Source organism: Leuciscus leuciscus (genome assembly GCF_965113295.1).
Source record: "Leuciscus leuciscus genome assembly, chromosome: 19".
Lineage (NCBI taxonomy): Eukaryota > Metazoa > Chordata > Actinopteri > Cypriniformes > Leuciscidae > Leuciscus > Leuciscus leuciscus.
Window position 1 is genome coordinate 36,956,782 of NC_138743.1, and position 18,301 is coordinate 36,975,082.

General features: G+C 37.9%; 1 protein-coding gene and 1 long non-coding RNA gene across 9 annotated transcripts in view; both read left to right on the top strand.

Moving 5' to 3' along the window:
* lama2 (laminin, alpha 2) overlaps positions 1-18,301 on the top strand; it is a 253,413-nt gene that overhangs the window by 42,845 nt on the left and 192,267 nt on the right. For all 8 annotated transcript variants that reach the window (XM_082147801.1, XM_082147798.1, XM_082147796.1 and 5 more), the window contains exons 2-3: positions 3,700-3,870; positions 10,956-11,068. In XM_082147801.1, coding sequence (XP_082003927.1) covers positions 3,700-3,870; positions 10,956-11,068 — 284 coding nt within the window. The remainder of the gene's footprint in view (positions 1-3,699; positions 3,871-10,955; positions 11,069-18,301) is intronic.
* LOC309482590 lies at positions 11,075-13,118 on the top strand. The gene is made up of 3 exons (XR_014200326.1): positions 11,075-11,815; positions 11,854-12,504; positions 12,553-13,118. It is a non-coding gene; the product is annotated as an uncharacterized lncRNA (long non-coding RNA).

An 18,301-nucleotide genomic window follows, 5' to 3' on the forward strand; every position in this document is an offset into this window, starting at 1 on the left:
TAAACATTTTCTGATTCATTCAGGGACAAAGGTCATTTAATCATTCACATGATTTTTCGTGTCATTTCAATCATTGCGGACTATGTTTTGAATGGTGAATAACATAAAGTCAATGGGAGATTTTCCCAAGAATAAAAATGTGCTGTAAGTTTAGAACCAACCCTGAGCAGAATGTGTGAGGAACATCAGTACAAACACTAAAATAGATGATGGATTGGCTTGTTAAGCTCCAGTTTCCAAAACATCCAAGCTGGAAGTTGTTAATGCTTCCTGGGAAAATGTCCTTGTTTTGCTTTACAAATGTGTCCCATATTGAGCATAATATCCATTTGATTGTGGACATTCCGGAGGCAGCTGCTAAGCTCTGATGTGTTGGATGAAGCGCGGTGTGAAAAGACTTTATCCCAGCAGAACTAGCACCAGCATCCAGAGAATTTACTATAAAGTGCACGGGGAGAGTTTAAGTGACTGGGACAGAGAGGAGAACCTTGCTTTTGTCCAGCTCGCATGTCTCTGAGAACTCGTATGGAACATCTGTCGGAGCAGCTGAGACTGATTTCATGAGATCAAATGCTCTTTGATTCACAACGACTGTACACACTCTCTCCTTTTTTGGTGTATAAATACACTACACACAACAGAACCCCCAGTGTAATGTTGCTGATATCGGTTTCAGGCCTCGTGGAAATAAATCAGATATAAATCAGATACTGTAGGCTATATTGCGTCATTACGTCACATCTGTACACATAAAGAAGAGTCTCAGCTAGTATAGGGTATATTGCGTCATTACATCACATCTGCACACATAAAGCACATCTGTACACATAAAGAAGAGTCTCGGCTAGTAGGCGATGAGTGTGAGGATGTTGGAGATGGAGATTTACAGCCTTTTCTCACAGCACTTGATAAAATTAAACTTATCAATTTGATTTCGGATCCAGAAAGGTTCAAACGACGTTGTGTCTTATTTACGGGCATTTTGCATTGTTTCTGAATGAAATAATAAAACATGACATAGGCTACTGTACACTGTTGCAACTTGTCTTTTTTTCCCAACAACATAATTTTGACCCTGTGCAAATTATGGGCAGTTGAGACTTGTTTTATGTAAAATATGGTTATCACTTCAGTTCAGTGTGAAAACTCCTGCTAATAATCATCTGAGCTGTCTACATTATGAATCTTATTTACATCGTGTTCAGACTTTGTTGGTTACAGTGAGATAATTCATGAAGTGTAGAATTCATTCAGCAAGATCGCACATTCAGAAAATGAATCATAATTGTGAAATCAAAATTGTTAATGTTGATTTAGTGTAATCTTCGAATTGCATAAATAATAATAGTAGTAAGCTACTGTATGTGCTATTCTGAATTAAGCTATTATGTACTATAAACTATAAACAAGGGGATTTGAACATGAGCTGAAGTGACATCATGTGACTGTCTATATCTGAATCTTGGGAAATTCCAGGAAATGTGGGAAGTGGATACGAAGACAGTATTAATGACAGAAAGCGGGACCAGCTCTAGCTTCATAACTGTGGATGTGTTATTTTGATGAAGGATATGTGTTTGATGAAACAGAAGTTGGATTTGAAAACAAGGCGCATTAAATCATTACATTTTAATTGTGCCGCTTTAAAGGAGAACTCTGTAACTCTAGCGAACTCTAGTCACTTCTTCGCTGATTTTCCCTTTTGTTGTCGCATGTTTTCCCCACGAGCTCCCCCTACAGCTGTGGGAGGGCGTATATTTCACAACACAGTCGTAAAAAACTCACTTGCGGCGGCCTCCTCCCCCTCTCTACCTCTGCTCATGTGCGTTTGTTTTGATCGGAGCAAGCCAACTGTATCGTGGAGCTGTGTCTACTGAGGTGGGTCATCTGGTAATACATCATAAATGCTTGTGTGTTTATGTCGAATTGCCGTAAAGCAATTTGTGTTTCGCGCTCGTTCTCTTCTCGTTCTCGGTTCTCACGAGACTTCCAATTTCACTTTGCCGGGACGGCAGTGCGCAAGTTGCAAGGTTGGTTTTCCGCCTGGGAACGCTGGGGGGAGCGGGGAAAGTCACCAATATCACCAGAACAGGTTGTTTAACCATCCAAATGATTTCTAGACAGTTTTATTAAGTTAAAAAAGTTACCAAGTTCTCCTTTAAAGTCTCACATTCCTGAAATTATCCTTTTGTTTCAAAACATCCACAGGTGTGTTGTATGAGGACTTTCCCATAGTTCATTTCAGCAAAAATGTTTGGCTGTCAGAGACTGAATCGAAGTCCTCTACAGCAAATTGCATTATAGGGTGAAGCAGGAACAACCAATCATTTTCAGCCTAAAGTAAATTTTCGGTTTTGGCCGAAACAGTTTTGGAGTGCTAAAGTCACTGACCGAAACAGTGATTTCTGTCAGGACCACTACCGTCAAATACGATTGACAATTAGCATACAGTTTGGATTGGCGGTATGGTTCCGTTCTGGGCGAGAACTCCCTGCGCGTCCATGAAGCCTAGCATGGATAAGAGCAGGAGAGCAGTGATAACCCAGAACAGAACCAACATGAATGTTTGCAAATATATTTAATTCAAGATTTTAAAGTACAACATAATTCGAGAATTTATTCTGATTCAAAGGGAATCTTAATGCCGAATCCTGCCTGACGACAGGGGGAGCTGGGGAGGGAGGAGGGTAATTAGCTCCTGAGAAACGCGATAGCTGCTGATAATACTGAAGGAGTTTATATACGTATACGGTGATAGGCGTCGTATTCCTATAGGTAGATGTGGATCAGCTGAGAGTCAGCTGATGCGAGCTTGACTGCCAGAACTAACGCTACGCTTGATGTTTATGCTGTCTTCACATGCTATCGGAAATTTACTTCCCACATATAAAGTTGTATTAAACTGGAGATATTTTGACATTTAACCGCGTAATACATGTAGCTACCTTAAGCTGATTGTTATAGTTTATTGTATTGTAATAATTTTAGTTTGTGTCATTTTTTATATTTTATCCAACAGCCCAAGCATGCATACATATAGAATGGCACATAAAAGAAATTCATGAGAAAAAATAATTGTAAATAAATCAGCTCCGTTGCAGATTCCAGTGATCAAGGGCTCGTGCAACGTAAGCAATGGCGTACATCCAAGGGACCGAGACAGAGGGAAGTTTGCAAGGGAAGGGCATAAAAAATTGTTCCGTGTCCAAAGTCGCCCCCTATACCTTAAAATAGGGCAGTATTTGAGGGAACAGCCATTTGTAGTAGTGTACCATAGTGGATGTTACAGAGAGCACTCATTCAATCCCACAATGCACCTCAATAACGAGTGTACAACCGATGTACACTCAACGTCTAGAGAATACCACAGCGTAACATCATTACAGGAATACATTTTTTTTTTATTGATTATTAAATTGTTCAATTAAGGTTTATACATAGTTTCCATGACATTGAAGTTTGCTAAGTTAGCAAGCCAGGGACGCGGGACGATGTTTTAGGTTCGGGGTGCTGTTGGTCATGGTTAAACAGCTGGTCATAGTCAAGCTCTGGCTATATGGTCCTCTACACAGGTTTTTTATTTGGTGATCTGTGAGTGTGATTGCTGTTGCGCCGTCTGTAGAAGCGGCCATCTGTCTAAGGAACAGCTAACGGTGTGTGTGTGTGTGTGTGTGTGTGTGTGTGTGTGTGTGTGTACAGGTCTTTTCCCAGCTGTGCTGAACCTGGCCTCCATGGCAGAGATCAAGGCCAACGCCACGTGTGGAGAAACGGGACCAGAGATGTACTGCAAACTGGTGGAGCACGTACCTGGACGGCCCGTGAACAACCCTCAGTGTAGGACCTGCAACCTGAAGAGTGATTATGATTACGGTACAGAACACACACACACACACACACACACACACTGCTCTCATGCTGTGCATAATCTATTTGATATGGTCTAATCAAAGGCTGTTTCAGCTCAAAAATCACTGCATTCCTAACTCCCTGCACACACGTGATGAGGAACACTGGCACAGTCGCTCGTCTAACACATGTACACCGTATTCTTCCCTTCACAGGCCTCTTGGAAAGAATAGGAAGTGTGTTTTTAATAGCAATGTCTGATTCATAGACAAAAATGTTCTTTGGAGTCGTACTGGAATGACCAGGTGAGTCATGAATCGGTGAGGGGAGTGTTTCTCAAAAGCAACTATGGTTGCAGCTTCCGTCGTTACCAACAGAGTTTAACGGACAACTATAATTGGCTAACAATGATTTTGGGAAATGCACCTGACTTAAAACAATCCAAGAACCAATGAGTGAGGATATGATTGATAGGGAGAAAAATAACTTTAATTATGCCAGATAGCAGAAAGAATATGTACTGGAAGTCTTTTGGGCTGATTCTTCAGTTAGAGGAACTTTAATTTTCAGCAGATCTCTGACGACACAAGCCCAACATCATCCCACTAAAGTCAATAAGTGATTCCCGTTTTTTGTGCATTTTCAAGAATTGCAAAAGAAATTCAAATATAAACCTAAATATATAAATCAGTGAATGCATCTCTCTTATATGCACATGGGGGTAATGTGTATTTAGGCATCATTTTGTTGGTGGAGAGGCTCGGAAAGGCGAGATGAAGAGATGTGTGGCTGGAAGAGACATTGGAATAATATTATGAATTAGTGGTCGTCCTTCTTAATCGCGCTCTGAGGATCAAGACCTGATAGATGGAGCAGGAATGACGGCAGAACCCGGAAGACTAATTCGTCGCAGGAGATTTTCCCATTGGGTTTTTCGATTTATGTGTAAAATGAAGCCTGTGGTAAACATAACTGCATGATACTTTGATGTTTTGTTCTACAACGTACACTGCACACACTCACACACTCACAACCCAAGCTGTCTTATCTAGTTACTTATTAAAAACGTACGTAACTGCTTCGAAATTCATGTTTCCAGTGTGTAATTTATTGAACAATATGTCAAAGTATCATCAAGTTATGTTTACCACAGGCTTTATTTTACACATAAATCGAAAATCCCATTATAGAACCTCATAGGAAAATCTCAAAGGAACTAGTGTGGCGAATTCATCTTCTTGGTTCTGGTGTCATGCCTACACCAATACACCCCTGTATTCAGGACCAGAGACTAAAAACACAACCAGTTACTGCTTATATCGATGCATTACAAATATTAAACATAAGCCTTTATGATAAGTGGGCATTGCAAAACCCGGGAACCATTTTGTCCCACATTGTTAATTGCTTTTTCTTAAGATAGAGTTTCTTCTCCTTCATAATTAATGAATAAATGTGTTGAAATCAGGGAAATTCTGCTTTGCAATTTTTTTTTTAAAGAACTTGTATCTTCAATACATTTGGTTTTGAAGGTACAAACAATGAGTTCATTAAGAAATTATTATAAGTTTACATTTACATTTATCTGACGCTTTTATCCAAAGCGACTTACAATTGCTATATATGTCAGAGGTCGCACGCCTCTGGAGCAACTAGGGGTTAAGTGTCTTGCTCAGGGACACATTGGTGTCTCACAGTGGATTCGAACCCGGGTCTCTCACACCAAAGGCATGTGTCTTATCCATTGCGACACCACCACCCATTGTTAATCATTGTTAATAAGTTGTTAACAATGATTGCAAAATATGGAAGATTTAGCAGTGGTGCATGTTTCAGAGTTTGAAAAGAATCACTGTCACCATTATTATCATCAGGCATAATATCAAGCATCTATTGCAAATTATACCAATTTAGTTTAGTATTAAACAGCCACAAGATGTTTGATTAAGGATGTAAATGCCACATATAGACCGCATGGCTCAATACAGAGAACACAAACTTCAAAGCTGCATGGTTTGCTGGGAAGTAGAGCAGATGGTGTGCTTTAATATTTTAAATTTCTTATTATTTGTAATGTTCTTATGAAGCCCTAGAGCATGACATCACATCCCATTGCTAATGTTAGTTTTATGCAGTTTGACATCACGGTGTTTGCTGTTTGAGAAGCCCTCCAAATATGAGTGTCGATAATAATTTAACCTAATTCAAGTCATTGTCTTAGTGTTTTAAAGCGATATTCATGCACTGGACAAAACTGATTTTATGAGTATCTGCTGTAATTACAATCTAGATGAATGTGTTCCCATTCTTTCTCAAGTTCGTTCTGTGTGAATCTCATTAATGTGATGAACATGTCTATATTTCACCACAAAATCAAAAGAAAGAAATATCAAACGTTCATTATTATGTTAGCCTACTCTTATTTATCATCATGGTATTTTTTATTTATTTTTTAATATAATTTATGTAAATTTAAATAAAAAATGGTTGTGTTCAAAGGATTCATGATACAGATTTTCTAATGAAATCTAATGAAAATCATCATTGAGATGAGTGAGAATTACAAACACACTCAAAAGAAATGTGAGTAAATGACTGAACTTTCACTTTTGGATTATCTGATTTTTTTTCTTGGTCCATATATATGTAAAATGTACTTTGATTTTGTGGTGTAATATGAGCCAGACATGTTCTTTGTGAGATTCACCCTTCTGTCGTCCAGTCACCTTCATGAAAGCAGTGTCGCTGTCGTGGTTTCGGATCTGTACGAGCAGTTTGAAAGGTCTTAATAAAGTACGTGTTGAGTTGAGCCGTCGCTGGAGGAACGGCTCCAGCGCTGTCATCCACAGCTCACCTCAGCCAGTAATGAGTCAGACGCTCTAATCTGAGCTCTCTTCAAACACACAAGAGTCACCCACACACTCCCAGCCAGAGAGTCATTAATATAACATGTAATTAGAGAAAATTAGAGGAAGAGAGAGAGAGAGAGAGAGAGATGTGACTTAACCAGCGGGGGAGTTCTTTTAAATGAAACCTAGATCTCGCTCATAAATTAGAAAAGAATATATGCAGTCAAATAAATGATTAAGTGGACAACTTTAATCATCTTTGCCTGATTAAGGATCTGGCTGTAAAGAAAGATTGGAGTTTGTCTAATATGGTTTGCTTTCGACAGGCTCTGCACGGAGAGATAAATGTAAGTATTTCAGCGCTTATAAAACTCATCCCTCATTAGAGCAGATAGCTTTATTTCAAAAGAGGGTTTTATTCAGCTCCAGTCAGCTGGCGGAGGTAGAAGCCAGCAGAGACACGTTATTAAGCACCGTCGTGTCCTGTCGTGGTTTAATATGAGGTGTTATGGTGCTTTTCTAAAGGACTCGTGTCATGAGGAATCAAATCTCTCTTGATCTCTGCAGATAAAAGAGCTTGATGTACGAAAACACAGACAAATGAAATATTCCTCTCCAGTTCGAAAACACAATGGAATTAAATACCAATTCGGTGACACTTTATAATAACTGCACGCTATTAATCATTAGTTAAGCATTACTAAACAGTTAATTCATCATTTATAAAGCATTAATATAGACATTAATAAGCAGTTTATAAATACAGCTATAAATGCTTTATTCTTGATTTATAAGCATATCTATAATGTGTTTAATAATTGTATTTTCATACTTTATTAATGATCAATTTATCATTTCTAAATTAAGTATTGCATTATTTACAAACCAGTTACATTATTTGCCATTATTTACAAACTAGGAGTTGTCATTGATTAATAAGATCACTTTAGTGTGAGTAAATGTAGTAGATTCAGGAGTTATAAAGCATTTAGTAGTGGTCAGTTCACTATGTGTGTGAGCTCATCTAAAGTGAGGACTAGTTATGACTTGTAAAGCATTTATAAAGGAGATTTAAAGACTCAGTTTTCTTCTAAACAGAAAAAGGAAACAAACACACACAGTGATACAGAACATGGAAATATTAACAGCCTTTAAATCTCCTTTATAAACGCTTTACAAGGCATAACTAGTCCTCACTTTAGATGAGCTCACACACATAGTGAACTGACCACTACTAGACGCTTTATAACTCCCTGAATTAACCCTGAATTACAGTAGAAATACATGTTAATAAAGCATTTATTAACACACTAAGTAACTATTACTATATGGCTGAATAATAATATGTATTTAAACAGTTTATTAATCATTTACTTACACTTTCTAAGTGATCTTATGAACCACTGACAACTCCTAAATAACCGGTGTGTAAATAATGCAATACTTCATTTAGAAATGATAAATTGATCATTAATAAAGTATGAAAATACAATTATTAAACACATTATAGATATGCTTATAAATCAAGAACAAAGCATTTATAGCTGTATTTATAAACTGCTTATTCATGTCTATTAATGCTTTATAAATGATGAATTAACTGTTTACTAATGCTTAACTAATGATTAATAGCGTGCAGTTATTATAAAGTGTCACCACAAATATATGATTGATATACACAGGCCTCTTAAAGGTGTATTTTTGCAGTCAGTATTAATAGGGCGGATCTGGTGTGGTCACGGTCGTGTCTTTCTCTTCCGGTGTAGATTATGTGATAATTGCTCTTGCATCAGACGCTGTGATTGACAGGTGTTTATAGAGACCCCGGTGCAGAGCTGTCTTTAGACAAGCGGACAGGACGGCTCTGAACACATGTGTGATCGCATCAGTCAGATTCACACACGCAGCGATTAACAGGGACGACTTCAAGAAACAGTTTCTTGATCAGTATGCTTGCCTTCAACGTCAAGTTTCAAAGAAAATTCATTGATCCAAAATCGAAGAAAACATAAATATGACAAAATTGAGTGAGGTTTATGTTATGCACAACAGGTCAATCCAATTTTGCCAATGACAACTTAATTCAAGAGATATTCACTGAAAACAAGTTCATACACAATCTTACACAATTTTAAATGTAACCCTATAAAGACAACTGGATCATATTTGATACACATATTTCTAAAGCCTCTAAATGATCAACACTCTGCTGAAAAACCTGTTGGACACAGTCTACTTCATGCCTTCTGTCGTCTGATTGATAGCTTAGACTTTATTTATCAAGTAAAAAGCCTTTTAGAATAACTGTAAAAATGTCCAGCTTCAGCTCATGGTTCACCTGTCTTTCTTTATGGATTTTTATAAAGTAGACTGAATAATAATATTTCAAGATGAACACTTACTGGACTAGCAGATTAGGTTTATTTGATTATCTATACATATTTTTTTGTTCAATGTGAGTATCAAATTGTCACTGTAAAGTGTGTAGTAGAATTCACAAAGAATGATGAGTGACGCAGAAAAATGAACGAAACAAGGAACAGGTGTGTAACTAATCAGAAATGATGACAACAAACAATGAGCCAGAATTCAGGTAACGACTGTGACTGTGACGTTCAAGAAAACCATGACTAGAAACTAAACAGAACAACACAATGAAACTATTACACTAAGACATGATAATAAAACTAATCTTGACCTTTCCAGTAGGAAATATCAGTTTACATTTACAAACATTGTTTTTGCCATTAATTGTAATAATCCAGTGAGATGTGTGTATGCACAAGGAGTCTGACAACAGCCGGTCTGATCTGATCTCTCCATCATCGAGTCCGTCTGTGATTACATGAAGAAACAGAAGAAACTGAGACAGACTAAATCCAGAAGAACTGCGGGAACGTCTCCGAGACGCTTGAGGAAACCTTCCTGCAAAGCTACAGTACTGGGAAGAGTTCTGGCACTCGTGTTAAAATGCTGTAAAGTGAGAATGCTTTTAAAAATAAAATCACAAACTGAATTTATTTATGATTTAACTTCTATTAACTAATTCAAATCGATATATGGTGTAACGACCCTTTGCGTTTAAAACGGCTTTTGTCAAGGAACACTTGTGCATAGTGTTTCAGGGAGCTTTGCAGGAAGGTTTCTTCAAGCATCTTCAAGGTTTCTTGAGGATCACACAGGGGATTTCCTAGATCTGGTCTCACTCCCTATCCCAGAAGGCACGCCAGATCTAGGAAATCCCTTGTGTGATCCTCAAGGGAGCGATCTCCTTGCTCTAACAGGAGCAGATGGACACCGTGCATTCATGATCTTTCCCTGTTTAAATCCTTTCCGAGGTCTGGTGTTCTGTCATGGTAGTGTGTGTAGTAGAAGCCACAAAGAATTATGCATGACACAGAATGAACTAGTGATAAGGAAACTTTAATGAATATGAGGAAAACTCCAAACATACACTACACTTTCACATAAGATTGACGGCACCGAACAGAGAACTGAACAACCTGAGGGCTAATAAACACAGAGATCATTAAGGAAACAGGGAACAGGTGTGTATAACTAATCAGAAACCATGACAAAAAAAAAACAATGAACGAGAACTCTGCAATGACTGTGACAAACAAATAAACCTTCCTCACAAGCCTGATGGATTCGTTTTATTATCACATCTTAGTTTAATAGTTGCAGTGTCTTGTTTCATTTAGTTTCTAGTCATGGTTTTCTTTATCTCTCCATCATCATTGTATTGCATTGCATTATGTTTTAAAACAATTGAACTTTGATTATAAAACTAAGCATTTAAATATAATCTTACTAAGACATTATTGGCAGATATTGATATTTATATGCATTTTATAAAAGTATCTGCTATACTGTAATAAAGATTGCATTGATTTGCATTACAAGAGTATCAGCATCTGCACAAAATTGCATGTTGTTGTTTGGGCCTAAAAACTGAATAAAACTGAGCTGTTTTTTCCTCATATTCTCACAATATAACACTATATGAGCCATACAAGCCTTAACAAAAAACACATATACAAACTTGAAAAAAAATCAATAAAATAAAATAAAATGTCTGATGATGTTTTCATATATCAAGCTTTACAGTGTTAAAGTAGAGCTCACAGGCCTTGTCGCATCTCAGTCACATCCACTTTTCTGACTGGTTTTGACTGTCCTATAAATTCAAAATGAGAAAGCCTATAAACAAAGATGGAGGAGGAGTGTTCTCACATGACTGTTTCTTCGTGTGTGTAGAGCGGCATCCCATCGAGTACGCTATCGACGGCACTAACAGATGGTGGCAGAGCCCGAGCATCATGAACGGGATGGACTACCATTACGTCACCGTGACTCTGGATCTGCAGCAGGTAAACGACATCACCAGCCCTGACCCTCAGGACAACAGCCAATCAGAATGGATCTCAGGGTTTCTCCAGGCATAACATACAGCCACAGGTCATTGTGCATATTCAAATGCTCGAGCTCTTCATAGCATGATGGATTCTGATTGGCTGTCAACGTTTTTATTATTCATCAGCTGAGGAAAAAAAAATCATTCTGAAAGTGATTCCAGTGGTATTGCTCCTCTGTGTCGTTATCGTTATAGTTGTAATGTGGACTCGTTATTCTCACAGAATTTGAATAGTTATAGTTTTCATCTTTGGTGTGCAACGTTTTAGCCTGAAACGCTATTTAAAGATGAAATATGAAGGCATTTATAAAAATTTCTCAAAGCCATAATTGAAAATTCTGTAATAATTTCAGAACTTTATTCCCACACTGTTCCTCCTTCTGCAGAACAATAGAGAATTGTTTTAAGACTCGTACCAGACACTCTTTTCCATGCAATTACTATGAATGGGTTCTGGAGATTCATAATACACACAAAACCATAACAAACTATCATAAAAAAGTGTCTATGCAAAGTACTATAGATTACAATCTAGTTGGTTGAATTATAATTTCTTCCTTTTTTATTTTTAATGCTAATCAGGAATGAAACGGTCCCCTGCTCTGTCGTGAGGCGCTGCAGTCTCGAAAAGCATCTCTCACTCGTCGCCTCTGTTCTTCTTCTCCCGCTCGTGATGTGTGTGTGTGTGTGTGTGTGTGTGTGTGTGTGTGTGTGTGTGTGTGTGTGCAGAAGCAGTGGCAGGTTAACAGAACAGTGAGATGCAGTGCAGTTGAATGGCTCGCTGTATGTAGTGTGTGGGCAGAATGCTCCCATCAGCCCTTATTAGATGCTGATCTGAGGCCAGCGCGAGCGCCGCCGCCCAACCGCAGGAAATTACACAAACACCTACACACACGCAATTAAAGCAGTCAGCGGATGACACCGGGTGCAGGCCGGTCAGAATCAGGAGCGACGTGCAAATTAATAGATGGGAGGCAAAATGATATACTGTAAATAAAAAAACAGAAGTGATGGGAAGTAAGGAGCACCGAGAATTATTAAACGATTTAACGGTTTGAAGCATGATTGTGAAGGATTCATGTTAGACACGATCATAGATGTGCATCGTTTTACTGTGTTTTTCATCAGAGACTTTCAAAAACATAAAAACAAATCTTACTGACCCCAACGTTTCTACCGGTTGTGTATGTTCTCAGTTCTCAGTCATTGTCATTATATGGAAAAATGTGGCAAATAATTTTCACCTAAAAAATGAAGGGAAGAAAGTCATACTCTATTTCGAACAGCATGAGGGTGATAAATAATGACAGAATGTTCATTTGAGGGTGAACTATCTCTTTAATTCCTGCATTGTTCCTCTTAGCTGAAGAATATGACAATGAGTGCAACACGGTACGGTGACAGAGAGAGAGAGAGAGAGAGAGAGAGAGAGAGAGAGAGAGAGAGAGAGAGAGAGAGAGAGAGAGTGAAAGGTGGTGCCAAGATAGAAGACAAATGAGTGTGACAGGGTTTGAGTATTCATTAGAGAGGCTGTAGAGGACATTTAGAGTTAATAAATCAGACGAGAGGGTGTGTAATTACTGACGGCATTCACACATTCAGCATCGGGCCACGACTGCCATCTTACCATCACTCACTCCCTGACAACCTGTCGTCACGATGACAAACGTGCACTAACACATTACAGTCTCCCATTCAGCACTGGAGCGCTGGAGCAAACGCGTCTGAACTGAGGAAACTGATTCAATTGAATTAAGCGGTTATTTATAAACAGCAGGCTGATATGCACACGCTGTTCCTCTCCTTAATGTGCAATATGTTTTAGATGTGTTGTGCACAGTACACATACAGTTCATCATTAGAAGAGTCCGCTTGAACTGTACATGTGCAGATGTTCCACATTTTCTAGCCTTTACAAATTTGCACATGTTGTTTTTCAGGCTCCAGTCTAATGATTGTGCATGTGCTTCAGTGTAGGAAACTGTGTGTGTGTGTGTGTGTGTGTGTGTGTGTGTGTGTGTGTGTGTGTGTGTGTGTGTGTGTGTGTGTGTGTGTGTGATGTTCCAATCACTGCAGATGTTCACCTGACCTCAATACTCTTTAGAAATGTGAATAATCACACTAAAGCCCTGCACAAACACATACACGTGTGCAAACGCACACACACATGCACTGAATGACTTTCTACCATTTTATGAGCACATTTTACAGAAAATCTGACTGTTCATTGAAATTCCTGTTGGATGTGCATGTTGACGAGCAGTAAGAAAAAGGTTCAGAGTTTATTGAAGGGTCACCTGCAAATCTTGCTTGATAATTGAGTGTTTGTTTTTAGGCAACAACAAAAAATCCATATTAAGAAATGCACATTTTTTAAGCAAAATGTTGTTTACAGAAGTATTGGTCTGTGAATCATTCAAATATTTTCTGGATAAATTTCCCACAGTAAAGAGAACAAATGGAGAAAATAAAATCCCCCAAGTTAAACAAATGCTGAAATGGTAAAAGAATACAAAACAGTATCCAGATGTTTGGATGTCTCATTTGGTTCAATTATCAGGAAGAGGAAATCCAACCACCTACACTGGCTTTGAAAACACATTTGCCCAGATTTCTCTACAAAAACTGCAATGAGATTTGAGAGAAAACCCACAAAAAAGCCAATGATCACTTTAAAGGAGCTGCAGAGATGCTGACAGTGAACGCGGCGTCTAGAGCTCTGCACAAAACACCAAAACTACCTTATAAAAGCAGAGGCATAACTGCGACCGCTCCTGTGTGCTTACATGAGATTAAAGGGGTGGTATAATGCCCTTTTCACAAGATGTAAAATAAGTATCTGATGTCCCCAGAGTGTGTGTGTGAAGTTTTAGCTCAAAATACCCCACAGATATTTTTTATAGCATGTAAAAATTGCCACTTTTTGAGACTGAGCAAAAACGCACTGTTTTTGTGTCTGTCCCTTTAAATGCAAATGAGCGGCTGCTCCTGGCACAGGGGGCGGAGCTTCAAGAGCTTGTGTCCTTTTACCTCACACACACATGCACTGATAAATTTGAAAAATTTTAGCCTTTTATGTTCAACCCGAAGTCAGACAATGATGGAGAGACTCAAGAAGAAGTGACAACATGTAGAAGCAACAGGACATTTCTGAATGATTAGTTGATGAGTTTATGAAGCTGATGTGTAGTTATCTTCTAGTCATTGATTAGCATATTCTGTCTTGATAATCTATAAATCGTGTTCAGGGGGCGGGTTTATGTAAATTCTAGGGTTTGTGATGTCACTAACCCGGGAGGAAGCTTGTGTAGTCTCTACCAGCCGTTTGTTGTAGTCCTTAAAAAGCAATTTCTGTAAAAGCAAATATCTCCCTTTGCTTTGAACTTTGAGCGTTGTAACTTTGCAGATGTTGTTTATGCTCAAACAGCAACATTACACACTAACTAAAGTTAGAAAAGTTAAAACATAATCACCCACCCCTTTAAGACTGACATGTCATTGTCAAACTATCCATCTTATTCTGCATTGCAGATGTTTGCTATTTTCTGCGATCTGTGAATGTGCAAGACTTTTCAATTCAAGTTACAAATTAACGCACCGCTCTTATGTTAAAAATATACTACTCAAAATTGAAAGTAGTTAATATACAGGCAAAGATGGTCATGTTACAAACATCAGTTAAGCTTGTATCTCAGTGCTCATGCCTCATCTCTACAGTGAAGTACAGTATTGCTATGCTGACATCTTGTTAAAATAGAGGGAACAATGACTGGTGCACATATGACAACACACAGGAACAAATGAGCCAGACGAACATCTGATCTCTGTCCATCTGAGAGTCTATAACATTATTAAAATAATTGTGGACAAGTGTACGTGTAAGCTAAACTAGAGCAAATTCCTGGAGGAATGAGCCAAAAGCCTAGTACACACACACATGCCTAACAAAGCAGCTCTGTAGCCTATGAACACTTCATAAGATTACCCATATGGGCAACACTTTATAATAACTGCACGCTATTAATCATCAGTTAAGCATTACTAAACTGTTCATTCATCATTTATAAAGCATTAATAGACATTAATAAGCAGTTTATAAATACAGCTATAGCATTATTTACAAACCGGTTACATTATTTACCATTATTTACAAACTAGGTGTTGTCATTGATTAATAAGATCACTTTAGTGTGAGTAAATGTAGTAGATTCAGGAGTTATAAAGCGTTTAGTAGTGGTCAGTTCACTATGTGTGTGAGCTCATCTAAAGTGAGGACTAGTTATGACTTGTAAAGCGTTTATAAAGGAGATTTAAAGATCAGATTTCCTCTAAACAGAAAAAGGAAACACACACACACAGAGATACAGAACATGGAAATATTAACAGCCTTTAAATCTCCTTTATAAACGCTTTACAAGGCATAACTAGTCCTCACTTTAGATGAGCTCACACACATAGTGAACTGACCACTACTAAATGCTTTATAACTCCCTGAATTAACCCTGAATTGCAGTAGAAATACATGTTAATAAAGCATTTATTAACACACTAAGTAACTATTACTATGTGTCTGAATAATAATATGTATTTAAACAGTTTATTAATCATTTACTTACACTTTCTAAGTGATCTTATGAACCACTGACAACTCCTAAATAACCGGTTTGTAAATAATGCAATACTTCATTTAGAAATGATAAATTGATCATTAATAAAGTATGAAAATACAATTATTAAACACATTATAGATAAGCTTATAAATCAAGAACAAAGCATTTATAGCTGTATTTATAAACTGCTTATTAATGTCTATTAATGCTTTATAAATGATGAATTAACTGTTTAGTAATGCTTAACTAGTGATTAATAGCGTGCAGTTATTATAAAGTGTTACCCACATGGGAATAATAAATATATATTTAATATAAAAAGGCTAAGTGTGTTGTACGTGTAATGTTTAGGTCCACAGGAAGATTCAAAAGGTCCAGAACAAAGGAATTTATTTAAATAAAACAAACTAAAAGGATAATGCAAACAGCACAGCGTGTAACACACAACCACACCGGACTTACTCAAATACACAGTGATGATGAACTTAAAGGGATAGTTCACTTTGAAATTAATTTTTGGTATGTTTTAGCTTACCTCAAAGGCATCCAAGATGTAGGTGTCTTTTTTTCCGGAGTAGTTTCAATTTTGATATTTTTAGGTCAAACCGTTCTTGTCTGTCAGTCATATAATGCAGGTCTATGGTCACTGTCTCAAAACAGCATGCACAAAGTCCAAATTAAACAATTCCCCGTCGTCCAAATTAAACAATTCCCCATCGTCCAAATTAAACAATTCCCCGTCGTAAGTACACATTGATGGCTTAAGACACGAAACGAGCGGTTTGTGTGAGAAAACGAACAGTATTTATATAGTTTTTGTCCTCTTGTAAACACACACACCCAAATGATCAGAGGACGCGGGTGCTTCGGTCTGCGCAAGCGCCGGAAAGCGACGGAAAAGGTCAGAGGGCGCGGGCGCTTCGATCTGCGCAAGCACCGGAAATAATCTCTCGCGCGTGTACGTCACTCATTGTTTACACAGAACAGAGATTGTAGGTAAAACGGCTAATCGAAATGGTTCTAATTTGCGCTTATCCAGGATGTTTAAACCGACGTAAAAGAAAACAATTTCGTATGCTCGCGCAAACTCATCCGGGAGTGGTGAGTTTTCACGAATTCCCAATTTATAATCCTTCCCTCTTGAAGTTATGGTTGATCGCTCTTCGGCTGGATATCAACACACCCATAAACGTACTAAAGTTGAGGAGGGTCTGCAGCGATCATTTTTCCCCTGATGATTTTATAAACCAAGGAGAGGATCGCATAGTACTGACATCATCAGCTGTGCCTATGGTGTTTTCTCATCCAACGGAGGTATGTGAACAACGTCTTTGTATGTGTCCTTTGTATTTGTAAAGCTGGCATTACATGAAATGAGCAATAAAATGTATTTCTGCACCATATATTTGGTAAGAATGGTTTTACATGAGAGAGTTATAAGAAGAGAAGATATGTGTAGCCTATACTAAGCAGCTGCTAGTCAAACCAATGTGAAACTATGTGTACTACTCATAAGGGTGCAGTCAATGATACTACTACTACTACTAGCCTAATAATAATAATAGTAATAGACAGTGTGGATTCACGAGAGATAATTTCCGGCGCTTGCGCAGATCGAAGCGCCCGCGCCCTCTGACCTTTTCCGGCGCTTTCCGGCGCTTGCGCAGACCGAAGCACCCGCGTCCTCTGATCATTTGGGTGTGTGTGTTTACAAGAGGACAAAAACTATATAAATACTGTTCGTTTTCTCACACAAACCGCTCGTTTCGTGTCTTAAGCCATCAATGTGTACTTACGATGGGGAATTGTTTAATTTGGACGATGGGGAATTGTTTAATTTGGACTTTGTGCATGCTGTTTTGAGACAATGACCATAGACCTGCATTATATGACTGACAGACAAGAACGGTTTGACCTGAAAATATCAAAATTGAAACTACTCCGAAAAAAAAGACACCTACATCTTGGATGCCTTTGAGGTAAGCTAAAACATACCAAAAATTAATTTCAAAGTGAACTATCCCTTTAATATTGAACGAGTGTCCATGGAAACTAACGACTGGTGGGAAACTAGGAACAAGGAAACAGGAAACGGATGATAAACAAACTAAAAGTCCATGAAAGTGAAACTTAGACAAACTAAACTCAACGTAATTGTGACAGAATGTATTGTGGACAGCTGAACCTATTAACAGATTAATAATCCTCAACTATTGTTTGACTAGTAAAGCTATCTCATTAAAAGTAATAAACAATACAGTCACACTTAAGATTAGGGTTCAGCTCTCATTATTAACTATTAACTATGACTTTTGCCTTAATAAACTCCTAATTACTGCTTATTAATAGTTAGTAAGGTAGTTGTTAAGTTTAGGTATTGGGTGGATTAAGGGATGTAGAATATGATCATGCAGAATAAGGCATTAATGTGTGCTTTATAAGTACTAATAAACAGCCAATATCCTAGTAATATGCATGATAATAAGCAACTAGTTAATATTGAGAATTGGACCATTAATGAAAGTGTTACCAACAATACAGTATTTAAAAGCGGTTATCTGGAGCAGATGATGTTTACT